Source organism: Thermobia domestica, chromosome 14 (genome assembly GCF_964235325.1).
Source record: "Thermobia domestica chromosome 14, izTheDome1.hap1.1, whole genome shotgun sequence".
NCBI classification, from domain to species: domain Eukaryota; kingdom Metazoa; phylum Arthropoda; class Insecta; order Zygentoma; family Lepismatidae; genus Thermobia; species Thermobia domestica.
In genome coordinates this window covers 176173181-176198925 of record NC_137467.1, presented here as the reverse complement: position 1 = coordinate 176198925, position 25745 = coordinate 176173181, and the positions used below count along the sequence as shown (strand labels likewise).

Sequence of the window (25745 nt, the reverse complement as noted above, 5' to 3'; positions counted from 1 at the left end):
TATCAACACTGAAAGCCATAGAAAAATAAAACGGGAGTTGTTAAAGAAAATCAATTTCCCGATGAGCTCCTTTGTTGCTAAGCGGTTACAATACGCGCCTTTGGAAACCCTGGTTTGTTTCCCAGCTGGAGATTATGTGGCTCGGATTTCACATTAATCAGTAGGTCCCGTTTCATATAGCCTCGATAAAGGCACGTTAAATTCAAAATCAACTCAACTCAACTCGATTTTTCGATGTACTTACAGTGTTGCAGGCACATAGGTTTGGAAGTAAATGCAAAGAAAACTAAGTACACGGAAGTTTGCACTGATCATAATACTGCATATTATAGATACGTGAAAGTATCAAACAAAAGCTTCAACAAAGTAGATACTTTCAAATAACAAGGATGAATATTTACAGACAAAACCATATCCACGAAGAGATTAATCGTGAACTGAAAGCAGGAAATTCATGCCATTGTTCAGTTCAAAATCTTTTGTCGTGGCGAATTCTGTTAAGAAATTTCAAGCTTAAAGTATCTAAAACGATAATGATGCCTGTTGTGCAGAATGGTTGAGAACCTTGGTCGTTTCCTCTGAGGGAAGAACGCAGGCTGAACGTGCTTCAGAACAAGATCCTAAGACGAATATTTGGAACTAAATAAAACTGGTAATGCGCACATCTCATTTGGCAAACAGGATCAATAGCAACCTATTTCTGTTTTATGTTGGGTCCTTGTAATGACCTATCAGTTATATTTGTAAATAATATAGTTTTCAAAGGATTTGTTATGAAAAGAGGAATGAGGAACTTTGGTTTCTATATTTATTTCTTTTATTTAGAAATTTGGTGGTATTAACCAAGTGTAAATTGTATGTAATATAAAACACACATAAAACAATTACATAAATATGCATATAAAAAACTTACGTTAAACAGTATTGACAATAATGTAACATATACATAGATGCAGTAATATATATATATATATATATATAACATAAAATTATTACGTTTCTCTTAAGAATTCAATGCTACATTTTACATGATCACTAGTTTCAATTCACAAACTTACAAACTACAAACAGCAAGAAATTATTCATATAATACTGTACTTGAAAGACATGACATCATCACTAATACTGCTGAGTAGCATTATGATTACAGAGTTATCTTTCTATTCGAGTATCTGTAGTGCACTTGAAGGTCTCTCCTAGAAGTAGGACGCGGAACCTTGGGTACCACAGACAAACTCGGTAGCCATTTTTGTTATTATTATTATTATCTTCCAACAAATCGCTGCAACGGGGATACTTGCCTCCATGGTCTTCTAGTTCATCTTATTGAATATCCAACCTCATCCACTGCTACACGGATATGAACACAAAGGTTTGGAGCATAGTTAAAAATGACCACGCTGTTTAGAGGGACTCGAAGATTCAATGAGATTAGCCTCAAGATCGGCAGCCTAACACTCAAGACCGTTTCATTACCGTACCCGCTCCGCTAGACCAGAAAGGTACGCACATATGATTACAAGAGAAACAGCTAAAGCATAGACGAAATAAAGTATAAATTCACAATAAAAACGTAACCTATCTCAAGACACGTACCTATCTCAAGAGTTAATGTGTCCGAACACACACACATTGTGTATCTTAAGAGTGAATATGCGTTCGGAAGTCGCATGAGCCTATCTCAAGAATGAATATGTGTTCGCAAGTCACACGTGTGTATCTCAAGAATGAATATGTGTTTGGAAATCACACCTGCCTGTCTACCATTATACCACCTTCGATACTTGGTGTTTGTTGACTTCATTCGTAAGGCTCTTAATGTTCACAAGTTGGTATTAAATATAATTTTAGTTATTGTTTTGTTAAATTCAAAAGCGACTTGTTACAACTTCAATCTTATGTGGAGAAACTTCTTTTTCCTCTTCACGTTCAACTATCTCATTGGCGGGTAGCCGAGATTTTTTCTCTAAATCCTCAATTGAATATCCCTTTGAGGGTTTTGGTTTGTAACCTCCTGCGGAAAGAAAAAATGTATCAAGGATTTTATACAATTCATTATATATGCGCTCTTCAATGATACTTCTCAGTGCATGAATCAAATAACCCACTTGCGTTCTATTACAAGGGGGATGTTGGTTTGATATTTCGAACACCTATGTAGTTTGGAATATTTACTTTATAAGAACTGACTTACAATAGAAGTCTGAGTGAACTAAAACCAAATTTGCTACAAGTTATTTGTCATAATCCAAACAATTACAAATTTTTTTCAGTATTAGGTCTGTTGGATTCACGGACCAAAAGATATAAATATATCATATACATATATATGTAATTAATTATAAGTGAATACTTTTATGTTTTCATTGTTACGCTTTCAAACTACACTAGCCGGTTCGAATAATGACTTAACAAATTATGTCCATGTTTTTGTCTGAACATATCAGAGCAAAATCGGTAGAGATTTTGTCTTTAACATTGATTTGCAATTATAAGAATAGGATTCGTCTTCTCATTTAATGCTTTCTTCAAACCAAAAGCGGTATGAGTAGAATTCTATTATCGCCATACCTAATATTATGTCATCTGTTCTTTCTCTATCATTGGCAAAATATTTTCTATGATTTTTTGTAGGTAGCGCAAATAAAAATTCCTTATTCTTTAAGATTATCTGAATCCAAGTAGAGTTTAGTTTTTCGAGTTTGTGAATCTTTTCCCCCATTCAGAAATATATAATTTTCTGTTCATGTTTTTCCCAGAATTTAAGGACAGGGATATTTACGATTATCGACTGAGTGATGCAGTAATTTAGACACTCACTTGTAGAGAAATTCAGCCATTGATCAAAATTGTACTTGACTCCTTCGATAGCGAGAATTTTCTATGGCACACCACATCATGGTAACTATCATTATAGATGTATGTTCCTAAATCTCTACTGTACCGCTCAGTAATAAGGATTTTATTATTTCGGGGCACATGAATTAGTATGTTATCAAGGGGCCGATCACGTGGGGGCGATTGGGGCGATCACCTCCTCCCAAAACAGAAAACTTTCTTATTTTATATATAAATAAAACCCATCCCAGAGTTTGGAACTCTTAAAAGTAGCTCTAATTAGCAGTGTCACAACCCCCAGAAGTCCGTACTTGATCCCTCTCCTGATTTCATCATGTCTACTATCGTTATTCTCTAATTAAGAACTACTAAAATTATACAAGGCCGACTAAATTAGGTCAAGTTTTGTCAGCATTAAATACAGAGAACTAGAAACATTAAGTTTTAGATTAATAAATATGTGTAATTACTTTCCCGGAATAATAACTTTCTCAAAGATAAATATTGGAGATTCGAAGGCCAAAAAGAATATTGCAGACAACATCAACACTAGAACCAAGTCTCCTAGATACTTCTCTATCTGTATTAAATATGAACTGCTGGAGACATTAGACGTTATATTAATAACTATGTGTAATTACCTTTCCGGAATAATTCCTTCTCGAGAATAAGGATTGGAGATTCGAAAGCCAAAGAGAATATTGCAGACAACATCAAAACTAGAACCAAGTCTCCAAGATATGATTCAACCTGTATTAAAATATTAAGAACAATTTTAATACTATTGTCTTAAATTCTTTTATTGGAAAACCTTAGTGCTAAAAATAGCTTATAGCGAACTAAAACATTGCATACAACACAAAATATTGAATAAAATTATAATTAGCAATTTTGTGATGCATCGAGTACATGAAAATCGATACAACTATTCTACTTATAGTGTACTAGCAGCGTTCACCCCGCTTCGCTGCGGTCACCCCGGAACGCAATAAACTTTGTTACTTAGATAATTTTTACCTTTTCGCTTTCAAGTGATATGATAAAAACCATAGAAGATTGCAGTAAATCTTAACATTATATCGCCTGTCATTTATCTTAACCCGCCCCGCTTCGCTGCGGTCATCCCGGTGCTGGCATATTGTAAAAGTGTCTGTAAAAATAAGCAAATCAATTAAAAAATTTTAAACAGAAGATTCAAGCTATTTTCCGCTGTATATCGCCTGTCATTTATGTTAACCCGCCGAGTGACACGGTCATGCGGGTTGCATATAAATACGTTTATTTTTACCTATGATGAACTAATAACAAAGGATTTGTACGTTATGGACACTTGAATGGTCAATTATCTCAAGACACTGGTAATTAAAAATTAAAGTGATATGATAAAAACCATCTAGGGTCCAAATCCTAATAACCCCCCAAAAATGAAAGAAATTGGTTCAGCCGTATTAGCGTGATGAGCGGACAAAATTTTGTACGTTCTCTTTTATATATATAAATAACATAGATGCAAATTTCAAAACAGGTGCAATATGTATACTGAGGGTATGCTGTTATATAGTATATCTGACACACGCTGAGTTATTCTCTCTTACTATTTCAAATTGCTAATATGTACGACATATTTTAATTTAATGAGACCTTCTAACTACCGTTTAAATTTTCAGGTAACATTTAATTGTATTTTAAAATCTTATACAAGCACTTGTACGATTGATTCATTTTGCCTTTATATGTACTGTATTATGTGCATTATTCTTTCTTCATAAGCTGGAAATTTTAACAATCTATGGATTATTGTACGTATGAAAACGATTGTTTGCTTTGTTCCCTGTTAATTTGTCCATGAATTGTGCGCTGTTGTTGGAATAGCTTCTTGTTGGAGATGTTCAGATATTATTATTATTATTATTATTATTATTATTATTATTATTATTATTATTATTATTATTATTATTATTATTATTATTATTATATTATTATTATTATTATTATTATTATTGACTTCTCTTTTCAGGTAAAACAAGATAAAACTGTTCAAAGTTTGTAAACATTTGAATAAATGAAGTAAAGTATTATTTTTTTTGTCAGTTGATAGAAGTGACATTTTGATACAATACAAATCCAGTGTGCTCAGAATAAAGGCTATGATTGACCAAAAATGGGACATTAAATTTTTGAGAGTTCAAAATAAAGTTATAAGAAGGTATAATTTAAGTATTTACGGACAATTGCAATGCTAAGGATCAAAAAAATATATACCAGGTATAAAGAACGTAAAACGTATTACTTGTTTGAAAGTAATGATCATTTGTAAAGCAGAAGTTACTACTTTATTGAATTAATGATTTATTTGTAATCTTTTATTAGACTAGTTGTTAAACTTCAGTAAAAAATTATGTTATTGGCAATACTAAAATTGAAATTGATAAACAAAGAGGAGTTCAGAAATATAACGAAATACAATTGCTTGCCTCTTGAAGCACACCTTTCATTGAAGACCATATTTTGTTCGTGATAAGGGGGTATTATATTTTAGAAGTGTTGAGTTACCTTAAAAGTAGTAAATACTTTCTCAGAGTAACATACCAAGTAAATTTAGAAAAGTCATGCGTTGTACATTAAGCTGAAGATAGAATCCATCTGCTATTATAGTAATATAATTTCCAGTTATCAGGTTAAAGGCATAAAACTTCCTTTCTAAGACTAGTGAATGTATTAATAGCACTACAATGTTTATCGAGAAGTTCCAATGATTCTAAGAATTTGGTTTACGAAAAGTTCTTTATATATTTGCCCTTATATCCGTCTCTCTGTTAGGCAAAAATCCTGACATTTACTGAATTACCATAAATTTTGCAGAGGATGTGGAGGGTCAAACGTAAGGATTCGAGTTCTCTGATTGAGATTATAGTCAGAACAGAAGAGGTAGAAATAAACCGTTCTCGATTTCAACATTGATCACTAGAGAGCGAAGCCAGTAACAGAGAATGACAAATGGTCTCCGGCAGTCTATTGAGAGTTCTAAGGATATAACTAACTAACTGTATGACCTATAGAACCCGAAGATTCAATGTCAAGTTCACAAAAGCTTTAAATTGATTTATGACCTTAGCCAGTTGTATCTAGTTTCCACTTTATATTTCTATCTCTGCGAGATCCACCTTAATCTGCGCCTAGGTCTTCCTATTGGTCGCTTTCCTATTGGTTTTCCAGTTAAATCATTAAAAGTGTTCCTACTTCCTCACATTCTGGCTATATGACCTGCCCACCTGAGCCTCCTAGACTAGATGACCTATACAATGCTTTGCAATCTATATCTTTAACTTTACTAAAACCGGAAGAGATATAACTACTACAACTTCCGGTTACAATATTAATTGAGAAACTATCACTCCATATAAAAACTCCTTCATATTATGTACACATAACATTTGCTTCTTATTCAATCAGGTCGTTACAAAACTTAAAAATAGGATTACTTTTCAAAAGCACAGAAATGAATAAACTATAAGATCAATGGCTAAGCTAAATTATTACTTAGTGTTATTAGATTAAAAATATTAAAGAAACTCAATTTAAGTATGATGCCTGAAAACGTACCATTCTAGGATCAGAGTAATAATGGGACGTTCTGGTAGTTCCTGCATAGTAATTCAGAATATAGAAATGTGTAAGGTAAGCGCAGTACGTAAGACGACTAAGGGGTTGGAAAGCCTTCCACGAAAGAATAGCATTCACAGGACCTAAGAACGAAAGAGAAGCAATAACATATAAACTTAGAGCATTATTATTTTTTTATCAATTTAAGGCAGGATTATAATAAACAAAAGCAAAGAATGAAGCAAAAGTAAGTTTGCACAGTTTAGTTTACAAAATACGAGATCTAAGCTTCTATTTCTCATTTATTTATCATAATACCATTTATTTGTATTAATGACCGGTACGTCGATAACAATTAGTATGATTATTTAAATCTAAAAAAAAAAAGCTGTTTCCCAAGGGAAGTTCTGGTTGGTATTATTCTCCATACAGTAATCACATCATGAAAAATTGATTGTAGGAAAGAAAACTGTTACTACAGTATGTTCAAATGTTCGGAGAAGTAAGATGCTACATTTTATGTAAGATCATTCTCCCGTTCTTACACTGCTCTCACTTAGTAGAATAAATTTATCGTAATAGCGACAGATCTTGTTTCTACACGAACAACTGTAAAACTATTTTGGTAAATCTTTATATATTCTTTGACTTTTCTGTCTTCCATAAGACTACGTATAACATGTGTTGCACGGAATCTGAGTATTAAATATAGAGGCTGAAAATGTAAGTAATAAGCTGATATTGTTCCAGTTATCTTTGGCAGATATATCTCCATCCTTTAACAGATATTATTAATTATCCGTCCTTTAACATAAATACTATAATTTTATGAAATGAGGCAAGAAATTTTACTTCACAAAAGAGGGAAGGAAAATTATACATTCAGCGATAAGGGAGGAAGAGTGGGTGGTAAAGGCAAAATCACTTTTAAAAAATAATTATATAACAAAATGATATACAACAAAATTTACTGGTCTCCACGATTATCCAGGTAATACGGTTTTAGGGGCCACGCCAAGGTAGATACTTTATACTGTTGATTTTCTGGAAGCTTACGTGCCGCAGACGAGAATAGATTAATATTACAGTTTAATATGTTTCATATTCATGACCAATGTATGTCCATATACAGATGATCTTGCTTTTGGAACAATTCACAAATACGAGTGTGCATTTTAAAGCACCTCTTATAGACTACAATCCCAAAATAGACCCTCATGGTGATTTATGGTTATTTGTTTTGTTCCTTTACAAAAAAGGCACTCTTTCCAACATTTCTATTCCAATAAGATTTTCAAGATATCAATTCTTGACTGGTTAAGTCACAACCGAACTATATTGTTTGTAATAACCTAAAAGTCGCCGACAGTGTATTTACCTCCATATCCTTTGACACAGGCAAAAATAATCCAACAGATTCCAACACCCCAGGCAAATCTATGTAAACTCGAATAGAACGCTGCTTCCAGAACTGGTCGATCATAGCCAAAAGTGTCTGTGTTGTATACAATGATAAGACTGTACAAAACTGTTAGACAAATGGCCGTTGACATTAACCATCCAAGACAGATGAAAACCTGAAAAAAAGTTAAGAAATATAAATGATTATGTTATATACGACTCTAGAAGTTGATACATGTTGTCCAAACTTAAAACGTTAACTGTTTCACATAATATGTGTTATAACACATCTGTCTGCACTTACAAAAGTCAGAGCACAAAGGAATCAAGTCGATTTACTAAAATTGTAGGGAAAGGACACATAATGTTTGTAAGGTTCTCTTAAGTGCATGGAAACGTTAACATGTTTATTACCAGAGGTATTTATACTATTTGTACATAAATCTTCTAAGCTGTAAAAGTAGCTTCAAATAGAAATGTTAATAATAGAATATGTCACAAAGACCAAAATAAGTTTAATTCCCTTCTGCTTTGAGTACGTCATATAGCGTTCATTATACAAAATGAAAAGGCTGTACTAGGGACATTCTACAGTTATAAGCAAATAAATCAAATTAAGAAAACAATAACTTCCACCCCATCTAATAATCATGAAAGAAATGAACGTGTTCCATGAAAATCTTAAAGATTTTTGGAAAGTTATTATGAGAATAATGTATTTTTTTAAGTTAAAAGGCGAATTTATCCGTTATAATACAAGGACAAATCTTAAATCTTATAATGTATTCACAACCCAAATTGAAGATGTGTATATACACTGTGATCAACCGTATCACAAGATCAAACTCGTCCAAGAGGTCAATGTAGTAGGTGGACTATTTAACACGGTCGCGACCATTCCGTCTGTAACTTCAGTCAGCTACTGTTAGCAGTGACGATGAAAGCTCAACAAGTCTGATTCGTGAGCTGTCATTGAATGAGTTAATATTATGGTATGACGCTGCGACAGCAACTCAAAACATTTCTCTTGCAACTGGGAAATGTGCAGAGAACCAGAGTAAAGCAACAGGTTAGTTCCAGAAATTACATGAGATTATCAAAATGTCGAAGATCATCCAACTAAAGGCCACTTTAAGACAACAGATTCTGAGGTTGTACGACACACCATTCAGCAACACTCATCCATCAGCATATGAGTCAAATCAACTCTTCATATCTCAGAGCCACGAACTCGGAAAGCTATCAAGAGCTGCAGCATTGTACCCATAAATCGATCCCAGCTCGGGTGCAGAGAAAAGTTGATCAGTGTCGACAACTGCTGCAAAATCCATGTGATGTGTTTTCTTTAATAGGATTGTTATACCGGACGAAATTAGTCGCTTTCCCGAAATCAGAATGCTTTTATCAGTTGTTGAGCAAGAGCTAACTTCCATAATCGGTCGTCAAAAGATATACATAATCCTTTCGGAAAACTACAAAGAATTCAGGAATTTGATGGTACAACCAATGCCATACTCGACATGAACTCCTGGCCTTTGTCCTTCAGGTTACTTACCGTTTCGCCTCATGGCCCACTTCTTGAAATCATGATGATTGACCAACCAACATCAGGCGGAAACAACAGTGACTGATTTCTTTGCGTCTAATAAGACATGGAATCGAGTTACTGGCAAAAAGGTGACTACAGATAGTCTAACATACGGATCTATATTTTGAATGTAAACCCGCTTTGATTGTAGCATAATAAATAAATATATGTTGTATACCAGAATATTACATGACTTATGAATCACCATTGCAGTTGATACCGAAAACAATGAAGATTATACCTATGCCTAAATAAAAACACACGACGTGCTTCAAAAAATAGTTAAATATTTATCCTTGTTTTCATGGAACTTGTGTTTGAAGCTGCTATATTAGGCTATCTTAAATATCACATTCTTTTTTATGAAAGACTGCGTACTTATAAACCAATTTCTAATTTGCTGAAGGGTTATAATACCAATATGAGTTTATTTATATTGATATATTATTTTGTACGTACCTTTGGAATTTTAATTTTGTCATTTCTCGTCTTGTAGAGTATATAGCCTAAGACAGCGCCTGCGAAATATGGAGCTCCTCTTGAGAATGCTGGCACATAGACATATGACATGTAATCCATTATATGAACGAAGTCACTGTGGTAAAATGAAAAATTAAGTATATAGTTACAGTCAGTGGCGTATTTACGATTTTGTTTCGGGAGGATCTTTGCTAACTTTCGGGGGTGGCTTTGCCTGGAAATGTGAAAATTCTGCAAGATATTTCATTTACTTTACTATACTAAGTAAGATTTCGGGGGGGCTTAAGCCCGGAAGCCACCCCCCTAAATACGCCACTGGTTACAGTACTTACTAAGCAAGGCCAACATTCATTGTGTATACGTATGATTTACTCTGTCATATTTTTACTTCCTATTTGGTTACTTTTATGTCTATATATTCACGGTATTTTTATTTCTAATTATTAAGAGTGGAATGTGTGCCCTTGGTATGTGTTAGAAGTCATTGTCAGACAAATATAGATACAATATTCTATCTATATTTTCCATAGTGTACATATATTATTGCACATAGTGTACCTGAATAAGCAGTCAGTCTGTTCAGCTGAATAAAAAGTGTCAATAATTGATATGGACTTTCAAATGCTATAAAAATCCATTATATTGAGTCTCCCTCTCTCACAAAAAATCACACGAAACGTTTCCGTCAAGTATGTTATTTGTTCAGTTGAATAAGATTTATAGATTCACATATCCCATATATACAGTATATATATATATATATATATATATATATATATATATATATATATATATATATATATATGTGTGTGTGTGTGTGTGTGTGTGTGTGCACGGTAATAACTGTGTATAGATTTTATACTGTGTTAGTGTTGCTTAGTTACTAAAATATGTTGTGCTTGACATAGAATAAATATCTGTGTATTTTATTCAGGTAATTACAGCATTATTTACATTTATTAATGAAATTATCTTAATAATAAACATCTAAGCGCATTCAAGTTCGACATTATAACTGGCCAAGACCAACAACTAGCCCTCAGAGAACTATCAGAATGGAACACATAGCTGGTTTACTTGCTTTTGACCAAATAATGGATTTAATATAGTTCTTAGTTATTACTTTTGTCACATATTTGTATTTTTGTCTGTGTGTGTTGAGAAGAAGTCACATAAACATGATTAATTCAAAAGCTTTGTGTTTTGTTTAACTCTACAATTGCGCAAAGATTGTACACTAATTAATCCACTGATAATGCCGTACTCAACAATGTAGCAAAGCTTGAAAGTGAATTTTGATGCATAATTATCGACTATTATTATTATTATTATTATTATTATTATTATTATTATTATTATTATTATTATTATTATTATTATTATTATTATTATTATTATTATTTACTTTGACGTACCACGACTGTCCGTTGAGGCAAAGGGAAAGGATGGTGATGACAACGAATGTAATGTGTAATGAAGAAAGCGGGTGGAAAGGGAAAAGCCACAAGAAAACACATGAACACAAAGTTTGTACTTAGCGTGAGCTGGGATCAAGCCAGGGATCCTACCCAGTAGAGGTGAGCACTGTATTACTTGTCATTATGCCCCCAAGAGCTATCGAAAAAAATTAATTTATGTGGTTCTAATATATATATATATATATATATATATATGTCGTTCTTCATTATATTTGACAGCTCTTATATTGTTATTATTTGTAATATGCCATTACAGTCTAATGATATTATGTTCTTAACAGGAGGGTGCCCGAAATTTTTTGCACCGACTGTACTTGATGTTTAACAAAAAATTTCTGGCTGTTCATATAATTCGTAATTTTATTTGTTATTCTATTTCAATTAACATGGAAAACTGTAAAAAAAAATCATTACGGATTATAGTTTTGGGAATCAATATCTTTATTTATATTTTAAATTAGTTATAAGTTTTGTATATGGATATGTAAATGGATTATTACAATTCTTACGGTGTCAGTGCTATCTGAAAATATAGATCCACTATTGGACGGAACTCTCCAGATCAAATAACCAATCTAAAATTCGACAGAATTTTCAGGACCACAGTTCACCTCTCTTTTAGATACCTAGGTCCTTCTAAAATCTAGTTTGATCCAGATTTTACCAAATTTTATTCGTTTCAAAGCCCCACCGCCAAAATGCTTAGTTTTGATTGGCTGATAAACCCACGCTATGATATTAGGGCGCAATTATTCCATTCCTTGCAAGAAGTCCACTGAAGACAGCCGGACTAGAATCTTCTAGCTCAGAAAGTCGGAAAAGTAGCTGGAAAAGCTGCATTAACAAGGTAAATCTTGTTGATAATGAAATAGAGACCATCCAGGAAGCTAAGGAGCCATAAATTTGCTAGATTCTCATACTAAAAACTGAACTAAAAAGCTGAAATAGGAAGCATAACTCGGTGACGCCATGTTGTGCAGATATAGTTCGTGACGGACAGAATTCAGGATAGTGTGTGCATTTAATCTCCTTTCCCAAACCCAGTTTGCAGTTCAGTGAATCAAATAGTTAAATTTCCCTCTTGCCCCTCCTGAATCAGTGTAGGTTCGGTCAGACCTGTCCGTTCAGTAATCTGTCTGTGTAGTTAGTACGTGATTTTATATATATATATATATATATATATATATATATATATATATATATATATATATATATATATATATATATATGGCGGTATTTTTAGGTCTGTTTGTAGTGTTAGTAACCATCAGCATGTACGTGTAAATTAAGCAAAGGGCTCTTATCTGACTCCCAAATTGGGAGTACGGCTTCCAGCGGGATGAGTTGAACATGTAGTTTGTTCCGGGTTCCTGCCCATTCAGGGCAGGGGTCCTATTGTTAGCTAACACTCCGATATGTCCCCTCAGGGCATTGATTAAACAGGTTAAGTAAAGAATGTGATTTAGTAGATATAAGGGCTAGTTGGCCCTGTTCATTTCTTTCCTTTCGTTACTTTTCATAGAGCCGATTTAACATGGTAAAATATGAATGTTTTCTGTGTATATTCATTAGTATAACATGTATTAATGATAGTGATGATTGGTGTGTATTGGCATGATGTGTCTTGTACTTTAAGTAGTATGTGTATATTTGTAATCTAGTAGTAGTAATTGTGGTAGTTAAGTGATGAAAGAGTGTGTGAGATAATTAAATATGGACAGTGTAGTATTTACTATGCGATAAATTCTTTATTATTCCGCCATTAAGTGAACTCATACACAATATTTAATAGTGAACTTAATATAGTATAATAATTCCGTGTACAAGGTCACATTCAGTTGTTCAAGGGTTGATTATATCATCGCTAGCCTCTAGTGTCGAAAGTCAGTACTAACCGCCATTCTTCTGTCGAGGTACTTAGTGATTTAGTTTTCATGAAATTGACCTTTCTTTCCGAAATAAAACCTAGAAGGTATAATTCACAGCCCATATGAATGTACAGTTAGGTCAAGTGACCCAAAATTAATATATTCTGAAAGTTTCAACATTCTGCATAGTCTAGAAATCGAGATATTTAAGTAAATAAACAATACGTAATTTTTTAACAGAAGTCGGGCGATATGATGCTAGTTCTTCGCTTTGAAATTATATTAAATGTTCATTTCTTTCTTCGTGGCTGCAGAAGTTCATTGTTGCTGCAGAATTTTATAAACATTAAACATTATCGCAGATAATTCTATTTTCAGTGAATATACGTAGGATTTTTTTTCGTTCTTAATAAAGCTACCAGGTATTACATAGTATTGTGTGTGTGTGAAAGAGTCTTGAGTTCGAGTGAGGTTGTCGTGCGGTGATCGGAATGGGAAATGTTTGTAGTGATTATAGATTTTAAAGTGTTATGATGAAATGTGTAAATAGGCTGGGCGTAGATAGAGGAAACAGGGTGTTTGTAGAATATAGCGTCGTGGCATATGAATATTAATGTGAATATGAATATAAAGTATATGAATATTGTAGTAAATGAATATAGAATATAGGACACCCATATAGTTAAATATATAGTAGCCCAGTGAATACGTCGCCGTGTGTTGATATATATATATTGAATAGATACGTGTAGCTACAAACATCTCAGGTTCTGACCCCTGCACCATAATATCACGCGGACCGGAGGCCGATATATAGTCGGACTATGGTAATATTTTGTAGTTTTATGTGTTATAATAATAATCAACCATAGTAATACCATCTGATAGAAGGGGTAGCATCATACAATCGCTGACTAGACATATTGAATAATAAATTGTGAAAAGACAGTAGTAGTTATACATCAGGGCTGTAGTGAATTATATTTTCTGGTCAGTTTTAAAATAGAATATCCTGCTCCGTGAGATTTTTTTTCCCTTCACGTTACCTACTCGGGCTAGCTTACAATGTTCGTGGAGGCGACAGCTCTGACAGGGTTACAGAATCAAAACAATTAATTATTGAAATTTATTATCGCGTACCCGGATGTCGACCCCTAGTCCCTTTAAGTATTTTCATTTCTTTTCTTAGTTTAATTAGACGAGGGAAATTAACGACATCCCAGACTGTGGCGTGTCTGCGTAGGGTAGCTATCGGTGAGTTTTGGTAATTGAAATCACCGATCCGAAATTCAGTTTATTTAAATTTTTTTTTATTTTTGGCAAATCACTAATTAGGGATATCTTAGCTATTACTCTAGTTTCATTACTGTTCTAGAACCTCCTTAGTTCTTCTGAGGGGTCGAATGTTTTTTTTCTTACTTAGAGATTTCAAAACTGGGGACTCAGTTACCCGGTCCCTTCCCCCTCTCCTTTTATCCTGCTGGTCTGGGCCGGATACGGGGATCGGATTTCAATCTTACAAGCAAATTCTTGTGGGATTGGGATCTGATGGACACAGAACTTGCATCCTTGGCAGCAGGGACTCCCTCCTAGTTTACGTAATTAAGTAAACCACCCTTTTTCGGCATATGTGAATATTTTGGCTATGAGTTGTTATATATTTAAATTCGATCACTCTTCTGTGTAGTGAGTAGTACTTTAATCTTCCTCCTTTCGTTGGCGCCGCTTTCTCTCTCTTGTCTCTTTCTTCCTTCTTACTTCGAGATCTATATTTTTTTAAATTTTTCAACCTTCCCCCCCCCCCCCGATTTTGAACTTGTCGCTTACGATTTATTTAACGTACAACTCTGATCTGAAATTACCAGCTGAGACGTTGCAAGACACGATTCATGGATAAAGTAGATAGTGATTGGGTCCTCCATCACATTTTGACCTATCGCCGAAATAAACGAAGACTTCGTAGTTGACGACACTTAAATTACGTTCTTTCACCGTCGTCCCTTTTAAGTTTTTTTTTTATCCATTGGTCACTTTCCTTTCTGTTTTGGTTTTCGTTTATCTTGTAGTTGGTCTGGGCCCAGAAATTGTATTTTAGGTTATCTAGTTATATCTTTAGAAATGCTCTGTGTTACGTGCCTGCCTTCCAAAGTTTTTTTTCCTTCATGATTTAAACACGAATTGATTATATAAGAGTGAAAAATTTATAGATGCGCGGTATCAAGTAAAAATCAATTTTATTTTTTCATATGTAATGTCGGAAGTCATTTGTTTTGGGACAATGTTTGCAACCTTGTAAAAATTTTATTATTGGGGTGATTAATTTAAATGTGTGCGCATTTATAATAAATATATATATAGAGAGAAAGAAATGAATACGTCGAAATGTATATGTAATTAGTATGTGAATATGATTTTAAAGTAAAAGTATGATATTAAATGTATTATGAATATATGTAAGAGCGCTCGTGTCTGTCCCCCTAAACGTGTGTTGGTTGCTATAGTTTACCAGTAAGTTCTCCGACGAATGTAAGAATGTAGATTTTGTTAAGAATACCGCCGTGCACTTAAGTAATTTTCCTTTTCTGTTGAATAAATGTAAATGATACCTTATGTAATTATGTAATGGCATGTATTGGAAAGTAAAGGCAGGTCTAAACGTAACCCACATCATCATAACGAATATTATCCCCGAACTACCAACCTAAAACCATCGTGGAAAGTGTACCTTGAATCCTTCTCACCTGCATATGTATCCTGTGACTTGACCAGTTTTTTTTTATCCTCAATTTAAACCTTCATACTCCGTACACCTGCGGGAGATCGTTTTTTAAAATCCGAATCATATACAAATATATACGAAAGTGATCCTAAGGAAAGGCCTCATAACGTGTCCCAGCGTTGCATAAATAACTTAAAACTATTCAATTAATAAGTTTGGAAATGGACCGTCTAAGAGGAGAAACATCCTCTGCCGAAAGTGATTTTTTTTCGAAATCCCCAGATGGGTATAAACATCGCAGTGTGCGAGTGCAGATATAAACTGCTGGGAGTTGCAAACTAAATATAGTCGATGAATGGTTTTTGTAAACCAATAGATATATATATATATATAGATATATATATATATAGATATATATATATATATACACAAACTAATTTAAATGGAGTGAAATGTTTTGGACGCTACGAGTAGTGCATGATTTGTGATTTGAACGCTCAAAATTAAGATTTTATTCCTCAGTGTGAGGTAGAGACTCATATAAGTTCTGATACACCAAAAAGTTCTTTTTTTTCTTTTCTTTCCTTTTTGTCAATTTTTTTTTCAAGTGAAATAAGTGTCTTTTTGCGTATGTCGCAAATCATAATTTGTTTTAGCATGCCTAAGATATGATACATGTAAATAATTTTTTTCTCTTTCTATTTGTCAAGATGATTGGACATATAAAAATTACTAAAATATAACACTATGTACTCTATTAATATATAACCAATAACTTGTGCTTTTAATATTTTCTTCATAATTATTTGTTTGTCTTTTCTTTTCACTATGGATGTAATAAATTATTTGTATCTTTGTAGTTAGTTGGTTTCCTTTAACCATATTTACACTGTCCTGAGTGAGTGAGCGTGTGAATGCATGATAGATTTAATATAAGTAATTTTAGTGGTATCATTTGTTGTATTAACATCTATAATATATGTGTCGTGTTTTAATATATGTGTTAAGGTAAATAACCTAGGTCATGAAGGACCGCTACTAATGGTTTGAATCGGCTCTAGGAGTGAAACAAAAATAGCAGGATGAGCCTAAATACGACATCTTTCTTCCAGGAAGTTGAGACTCCTATTGATACGATACATAAATTTATATTGAGTTGATAAGTTTGATTTTTTTTTCTTGGCTAATTCATATGTGTGGTCGATCCTAGAGAACAGAGTTCAGACGCTGGATAGTTATCAATCATCGGTTAGAGTAACAGTACAAAGAATTAAATTTCACTTTTCTCATTCCCAGGTCTAGGTCTGGGCAACCCCATGATCGTGGTGCCTGGAGCTAGGTCTGGGTGGTATGAGGGAACATGTGTCTATTCCGAAGTATTCCAAAATTGATTAGTCGTTAATAACATTTAGAATGATTTATCTTTCGAGGACTTTCTCGACTTCTTACTATATTTCCGGAATTATCCAGTAATCTGTTTCTCATTAAAATACCCTATTTCTTTTCTTTCTTCTTTTCCTACCTCCTTCTTTTACCCTTCTACTTTCTTCTCTTTCTTTCCTATTTCTGAATGAAAGAAAACGGAGTCATGACAGAGTAGTCGCTATTTGCACGGTCAATAAGTTGTTTCGATGAGTTTTCTTCGGGAGTCCGATATGGAATAATCAACAATAACAAGAAAGTTTATTGGAATTTACTTTATTGGAAAATAATCCGGATTTCAATCAGTAGGTGATGTTTCGTAATCGTCCTCGTTAAAGAGAATTAATTTTAGCGACTTCTCATTGCACGTTATTATTATTTTTTTCTTCGTTTTCGTTTTCTTTCAATATTGGCTAACCGTGACAGGATCTGTTGCCCTGGAAACGGCGGTTTCTATGGCAACGGACTACGTTTTCTTTCAAAATTTGGCGACCGTTGACATCGGACAGTTACCATGGAAACAATTGTTTTCCCTGGTAACGGATCTGAAATTATTTATTAAATACTGTTTAGGATCGAGCACATATTGACTTGGCCACAAAAGGTGCATAATTAAAAAGTTACAGTGAGATTAAATAATTATAGTCATTGGCTGTTCTGCTATCTTTGTCTCTCTCTGTAGAAAGGGGGAAATGAAGGAATTTGCTAAAGTGACTTCTAAAATTTGAAAATGCTGGAAGTTGACCCAAGGAGGGAATTAGATAGGAGTCCTTTAATTTATGAACAGTGCCTGAATAATATATCTTGTTAGTCTATAAGTATATAATTGCATGTGTTTATATTGTGTCTTTTTGTATGGAAACTATGGCAACCAATAGGGAAGTAGTATCACACGAGAACGCGGAAGTCTCATGTACACAATGTACTTTAGAAAGTAGTGAGAAAAGAGCTCGCGTCTCTCGTAGGCTAGTGAGGTGTCACGAGTGTGGGCTGAAATGGATTCATTTCAGTTGTACCAATTTAGAGGATACTGCTGAAAATGCAGAAAAAGTCCGGGCTGGTGAGATAGTTAAATACTGTAAAGAATGTGAGGGGAAGCTCCACCAGTCGCGTGAACCCATGAGTTTATCCTCTGAGAAAGAAAATGAACATCCCGATTCGGGCGGTGAGCGAGGGTATAGTACCCCGAAGAACCGAGGCCAAATATCTCCAGTGGAGATATCTGACCTCGATGATGATGAAAAAGATGGGAATCCAATTGGTGATAAACCCAAAGAAAAGCAAAGGAAGACTGTGTCATCTAATAATGACGCTCTCATCCTTTCATTACAACAGATGCTACAGAAAATAGATCGGGATAATCAACAGATGAGGTATGAAATGAATGAGAATAGCCGAGAGATGAGACGTGAAATAAATGAAAAATTTGATACCTCGAAACGAGAAACCGAATCTCGATTTGAGGTACTAACCCAGAAAATCGACAACATATGTTCGGACTTTGCTTCCTCAATAACTACATTGAGAGAGCAAATGTCTAATGAAATTGACTCGGTCAGATGCGAGGCTCAGCAATCTGTAAAGCAACTTAAACAGGAGACTGAGGGTAAATTAGATCATGTAAATTCTGAAATTGAACAAATGGATACCAAATTGCATAAAATCAACAATAAATTAGAAACACAGCAGGCCGAAATTGATAGTTTAAAGTCAACCTTGTCAGACTTATCATTGGAAACCAAACGGGAAGTAACTGACCAAAAAATTTCGAAAATTCAGAACGAAATAGTAAATATTCAAAAAGAAATAACGAAACCTAGTCGCGAAAAATCAGAGGTAACCTATCCTTTCCCCGGTAGCGATTCCTCAGAAATATTACCTGCTATAACAACTACCTGTAGCGCAGGAAAAGAAAATTTAAGGTCAGTTGATGCACGGGATATTGCGACGCACTACCCCATGCATCGGTCAGAACTAAAGTCGTGGTTCAATTCCAATAGTGTGCCGAATCAGTCGAGTGTTGTGACGACTACGGTCACTAGCGTGAGTGCTCCCTCCTTACATGGAGGTATACAATCACATAGCGTGTTGCCGGGAAGAGGAGATGGGTACCATTCTGAGTCGTTGTTCACGGGTGCGATTGGTCCGGGGATGGAGCCCAACATATTCAATACGACCAACAGAATCCCTTTCACTTACATGGGTAATTATAACACCGCTATGACGTCGTCGGTGGTAAATCCGGTGACAACTCCGATTGTGCAGGATAATATGTTAATTCCCAGTAACTATTCCCCTGCTTATGTTAGTATGGGTTCCAAGGTTTCGCTGAGGGACATCGAACGTTTTCCCACTTTTGACGGGAATATTACCAATGGACAGCCTCGTGTTTTTCTGCGTAGATTGCAGCAGTGTTTAGAAATGTATCGGCTGACCGATAGAGAACGTTTACAAATAGTTGAAAAACTTTTAATTGCAGCATCAGGCGCGTGGTTTGCTTCTATTAAATATAGAATTCGTACGTTTGATGATTTTCTGATCCTTTTTAAGGAAGAATACTGCAACGAACATATAGAGAGGCTTCAGAAACGCAACCTCCAATCTTTAAGATATGATCGAGCCAAGTATGGGTCCCTTTTGGACTATGCTTGGAAGATCATCGAACTGTACTACCAGATCGCAGAAAATCCATCGCAAGCCGAACTAGTAGACATCATAGTGAACGCTCTTCCACCAGATGAGCCGCGGGCTATTGCTTCTCACTTGTGCCAAACGGTGCGAGAAGTTACGTCACGCCTAGCTGCCCTGTGTGGGAAAGAAACTGGAGGCCCACCGAAGAGGTATTTCGCCCGACAAGCAAAAGTTGTGAAACCCGTGAAAAGCAAGGCAACGGCTAGTTGCCAAACGGACTTTCTGAGTTACACCCAAGCTGGATCTCGCTATCCGAGTGGGAGTGGCTCAGAAAGCAATCAATACAATGGTCGACGTCTGTTCCGTAACCGACCGATGTTTAACAATCGCCGGGGTTATCGCCCCTATGACCGCACAATGGGGGAATCGAACCCGAATAGGGACGATAATAGGAGGAACTTTAACGGGGCGTACCGGAGAAGAGAAAACGGTACTGGTCAAAACGGCAATGTTAACAATAACTGTGCAGGTAGATCTCAGAATTCTGCCCCTTCGCAAATACCAACTAATGGCGGAAATGGAATTCTAGCCACTCGAGAGATTGATAGTCGCGAGACCGCTGTCAAATCAACAAACTAATTCCGCAACTACCTGGTGAAATGGGGGAGGATAGTTGCGGGAAAATACACCCCATTATTTTGAAAAATCAGACTGACAACGAATGTAAATCTAATTTGTGGACACAAAATTTATCATTTCGGGACTCGTTACAATTTGTTATAAAATTTGTTATAGATGAGGAACCCTTTGCTTCAAATGAAGAACGCTATTTTTCTACCTCTCCCAGCCTACGAGGAAGTATCGGCGGCGTTGAACTTGTCGCTACAATAGATAGTGGCTCAGAGCTCTGCCTAATGGACTGGGAGGTGTGGAAAAAATTAAAGCAACGGTTTCCATCCGCTAAATTGAGACCATACACGGGCCTTACACTTGGCGCTTTCGCTGGAAAAGAAAGTTTTTCGGTTCAGGGCGTTCAAAATTTTAACCTAAACATACAAAATCATATATTCGAAATAGCCATCTTCGTCATAAAATATTTGCGAACGGACCTAATACTGGGATGTCCGTTTCTGGACAAATTCCATTGTATCATTGACCGGGAAAAGAAAGAGATTAGAATGAAAGATAGTTTAGGAAACACTGTCATCGTTCCTACGGATCGACCGAACATAATGCTAGTGAAATTACCAGTAGAAGAGATTGCAATCGGTGAATCAGGATGGCCGGTGGTGGATCGACCCATGCTTGACCCCAGTTTAAATTGTCAAGCTGCCTGTGCAGTGACACCTCTCCACAAGGGAGGGGTTAACAGGGGAGATCAGCTGGATCCACTCCTGGGCACCGAATGCAATGTCTCGGAACAAGAGATTGATTCATATATTGCCACTCGGGATGACTTACCATCACCGATTAAATCAGGTCTTCGGAAATTATTAATAAAGTACCGTTCTCTTTTCTCTGAGTACCCACGCCGCGTTAACGCGCCTCCCTATAAAATACAGTTGAAGGATGAAGAACCAGTTGTTGGACCATGTTATTCCGTTCCCCAGGCTATACAACCTGAGTTTGAAGCAGAGTTGAATAAATGGTTACGGCTGGGGATAGCAATAGAGCAAATGTCTCCATATCGAAATCCTATTCATGTCGTCCGGAAGGCCTCTGGCGGTGTACGTCCAGTTTTAGATCTGAGGGCTACCAACTCAAAAATTATATCTCCACAGGTGCAGGTAGAACCTATCAATGAGTTACTACACCGTGTTTCGCAGGCAATGTGGTTTTCGTCGTTTGACGCGTCAAGTGCGTATTATGGGATCAGTTTACACCCAGACTCTTACCAATGCACCAGTTTTGTGTACAAGGGAAGACAATATTGCCTTACTGTTCTGCCACAGGGGTTGAAAAGTAGTCCTGCTGTATTTCAATCGGTAATGACAAAATTTTTTAATGACTCAACCCGTTCTTTTGTTATTTTGTACTTAGACGATGTTCTAGTAAAATCAACTAGTGAAGAAGAGCATTTGGCTCATTTAGAGAGAACTTTCGAAATCTTTAAACAAGCAAATTTTTCATTAAATTTCAAAAAATGTAAGTTCTTTGCACGGGAAATCAAATTTTTAGGACATATAATTAGTGGCAGAACAATAAGGGTTGACCCTCCACTCAATGAGCCAATTCGTTGTTTTCCAGTACCGAAATCCAAGAAAGCACTACAGAAGTTTTTAGGGCTTATAGGATGGAGGCGAAAATTCATCCCAAACTATTCTGGCCTCACTGCTAATCTGTATCAACTCCTGAAAAAGGATCAGAAATTCGTACTGAATAACGAAGCCTTGGAAACTTTCAATAAACTGAGAACTCTTCTTAGTAATCCACCTGCATTAAGTCAACCAGATTTCTCCTTGCCTTTTCACATCCATAGTGATGCCTGCATGGAAAATTTGGCTGGCCTACTTGCACAATATCCTTCAGATAAAGATAATCCTAACGTCATTGGATATGCCAGTCGACGGGTGAAACCCTATGAATTGTCTCTTTCAATATCTCAGCTGGAACTCCTGTCAGTCCTGTTCCTCTGTGAACATTTTGAGCAGTATATCATGGGTCGTACTACTTATGTCCATACAGATAACGCGGCAGTCACACATGCATTCACCCAAAAGAACCTTGAGCCACGAACCACCCGCATTCTATTGAAACTGCAGAAATTTGATTTAATTTTTCAACACTGTCCAGGCAGAGAAAATTTTGTAGCCGACACAATTAGCAGATACCCACCTGAGGTATTGCTTGAGCCCGAAACACATTATGTTCATTTTTTAACCAAAACGCAGGATGCTGATATTAATCTAGACTTTATTCGAGAAAATCAAATAACAGATGAATTATGTAAGAACCTGTTAAAGCAATATGAAAACAACCGTAATCTGGACAGAGTAACAATGTACTGTGGGTTAATTTATATCAAACCTTTGCGTATTCAGAAATGGCTCTTAGTGATACCGCAGAGTTGTATACCCCAAATTATCAGTGTTGTCCATTCTACCGGTCACTTTGGAGTTCAGAAGTGTTATCGTTTTTGTCGAGCTATATTTTATTGGAAAAATCAAAAAACCACGATTAAAAACTTTATACGAAATTGCATAGAATGTGCCGAAACAAAGTTTACAAACCGTGCTATAGCTAAGCAGGAATATCATATCCAAGCGACCGTACCCCATGAGACTCTGGGGGTGGACCTTATTGGAAAATTGCCACCTAGTCAGGGATATTATTATATTTTATCTCTAACAGATATTTATTCTCGTTTCGTTACTTTCCTTCCACTGAAAAAGGCTCATACTAAGGAAATAATCACAGTATTAGAGAGACGATACTTTCATCTATTGCCTTACCCACAGGAATTTTTATCGGATAAAGGACCACAGTTCCAATTTAAGTTATGGCAGGACTTTTGTAACAAATATAAAATTAAACATAAGAAAACTTCCAGTTATTCCCCGCAGGCTAACGGCGTTACAGAACGTAGCCATAAAGAACTCAATACTTTAGTTAGATTATGGTGTCATGAGGATCAAACCACTTGGCACAAGTACTTAGTTAAAATTCAGGACCTTCTGAACAATTCATATTGTTCCAGTATTGGCTGTACGCCTGCGGAACGCTTTCTTAGTTATTCTGCCGTTGATAGCTATAGGAAAGTGTTCCCATGGCCCAAAGAGTTAGATTCCGTAGATAACCGTTTCCGATACGCTGAAGTAGAGGTAAAATTAAAAAGTCATACTAAACAGTCGTAAAACGCTATAAATCTGCAAGAAGGGCAATTAGTGATGTTGAAACTGCATAACTTATCCTCACTTATAAAGCATGAGTCAGCAAAATGGATGAAAGTCTATACCGGCCCGTTTTTAGCAGTTAAATTATTGAAAAATTGCGCTGTATTACACAATCTAAAAGGTGAAAGTATCGGAACTCACAATTTCCAGAATCTTAAGCTTTTCAACTGTACCGAGGACAAAAAACGGGAACTTCTATCTCAATACCCAAAGTGAATGTTACACTGTCTCATTTGAGTGTATGAGAGTATGAGTGAGTAGTTAGTTTATTAGTATTAATACATGTTAACTCTATTCAACAAAATTTTGTTATTCAAACAAAATTTTTTTAACGACGCCGGGGAACTGTAATATGCCATTACAGTCTAATGATATTATGTTCTTAACAGGAGGGTGCCCGAAATTTTTTGCACCGACTGTACTTGATGTTTAACAAAAAATTTGTGGCTGTTCATATAATTCGTAATTTTATTTGTTATTCTATTTCAATTAACATGGAAAACTGTAAAAAAAATCATTACGGATTATAGTTTTGGGAATCAATATCTTTATTTATATTTTAAATTAGTTATAAGTTTTGTATATGGATATGTAAATGGATTATTACAATTCTTACGGTGTCAGTGCTATCTGAAAATATAGATCCACTATTGGACGGAACTCTCCAGATCAAATAACCAATCTAAAATTCGACAGAATTTTCAGGACCACCCTTCACCTCTCTTTTAGATACCTAGGTCCTTCTAAAATCAAGTTTGATCCAGATTTTACCAAATTTTATTCGTTTCAAAGCCCCACCGCCAAAATGCTTAGTTTTGATTGGCTGATAAACCCACGCTATGATATTAGGGCGCAATTATTCCATTCCTTGCAAGAAGTCCACTGAAGACAGCCGGACTAGGATCTTCTAGCTCAGAAAGTCGGAAAATTAGCTGGAAAAGCTGCATTAACAAGGTAAATCTTGTTGATAATGAAATAGAGACCATCCAGGAAGCTAAGGAGCCATAAATTTGCTAGATTCTCATACTAAAAACTGAACTAAAAAGCTGAAATAGGAAGCATAACTCGGTGACGCCATGTTGTGCAGATATAGTTCGTGACGGACAGAATTCAGGATAGTGTGTGCATTTAATCTCCTTTCCCAAACCCAGTTTGCAGTTCAGTGAATCAAATAGTTAAATTTCCCTCTTGCCCCTCCTGAATCAGTGTAGGTTCGGTCAGACCTGTCCGTTCAGTAATCTGTCTGTGTAGTTAGTACGTGATTTTATATATATATATATATATATATATATATGGCGGTATTTTTAGGTCTGTTTGTAGTGTTAGTAACCATCAGCATGTACGTGTAAATTAAGCAAAGGGCTCTTATCTGACTCCCAAATTGGGAGTACGGCTTCCAGCGGGATGAGTTGAACATGTAGTTTGTTCCGGGTTCCTGCCCCTTCAGGGCAGGGGTCCTATTGTTAGCTAACACTCCGATATGTCCCCTCAGGGCATTGATTAAACAGGTTAAGTAAAGAATGTGATTTAGTAAATATAAGGGCCAGTTGGCCCTGTTCATTTCTTTCCTTTCGTTACTTTTCATAGAGCCGATTTAACATGGTAAAATATGAATGTTTTCTGTGTATATTCATTAGTATAACATGTATTAATGATAGTGATGATTGGTGTGTATTGGCATGATGTGTCTTGTAGTTTAAGTAGTATGTATATATTTGTAATCTAGTAGTAGTAATTGTGGTAGTTAAGTGATGAAAGAGTGTGTGAGATAATTAAATATGGACAGTGTAGTATTTACTATGCGATAAATTCTTTATTATTCCG

At 35.4% G+C, this 25745-nt stretch overlaps 1 protein-coding gene across 1 annotated transcript in view; it reads right to left on the bottom strand.

Annotated features, from left to right (window-relative positions):
• Positions 1-1763: 1763 nt before the first annotated feature.
• The window catches only part of LOC145670118 (nose resistant to fluoxetine protein 6-like), a 58227-nt gene continuing 34245 nt past the window's right edge, over positions 1764-25745 (bottom strand). Inside the window, exons 9-13 of the mRNA XM_081738487.1 lie at positions 9890-10025; positions 7820-8018; positions 6442-6584; positions 3480-3588; positions 1764-2014 (exon numbers count right to left, since the gene is read on the bottom strand). Coding sequence (XP_081594613.1) covers positions 1869-2014; positions 3480-3588; positions 6442-6584; positions 7820-8018; positions 9890-10025 — 733 coding nt within the window. The 3' untranslated portion in view covers positions 1764-1868. The remainder of the gene's footprint in view (positions 2015-3479; positions 3589-6441; positions 6585-7819; positions 8019-9889; positions 10026-25745) is intronic.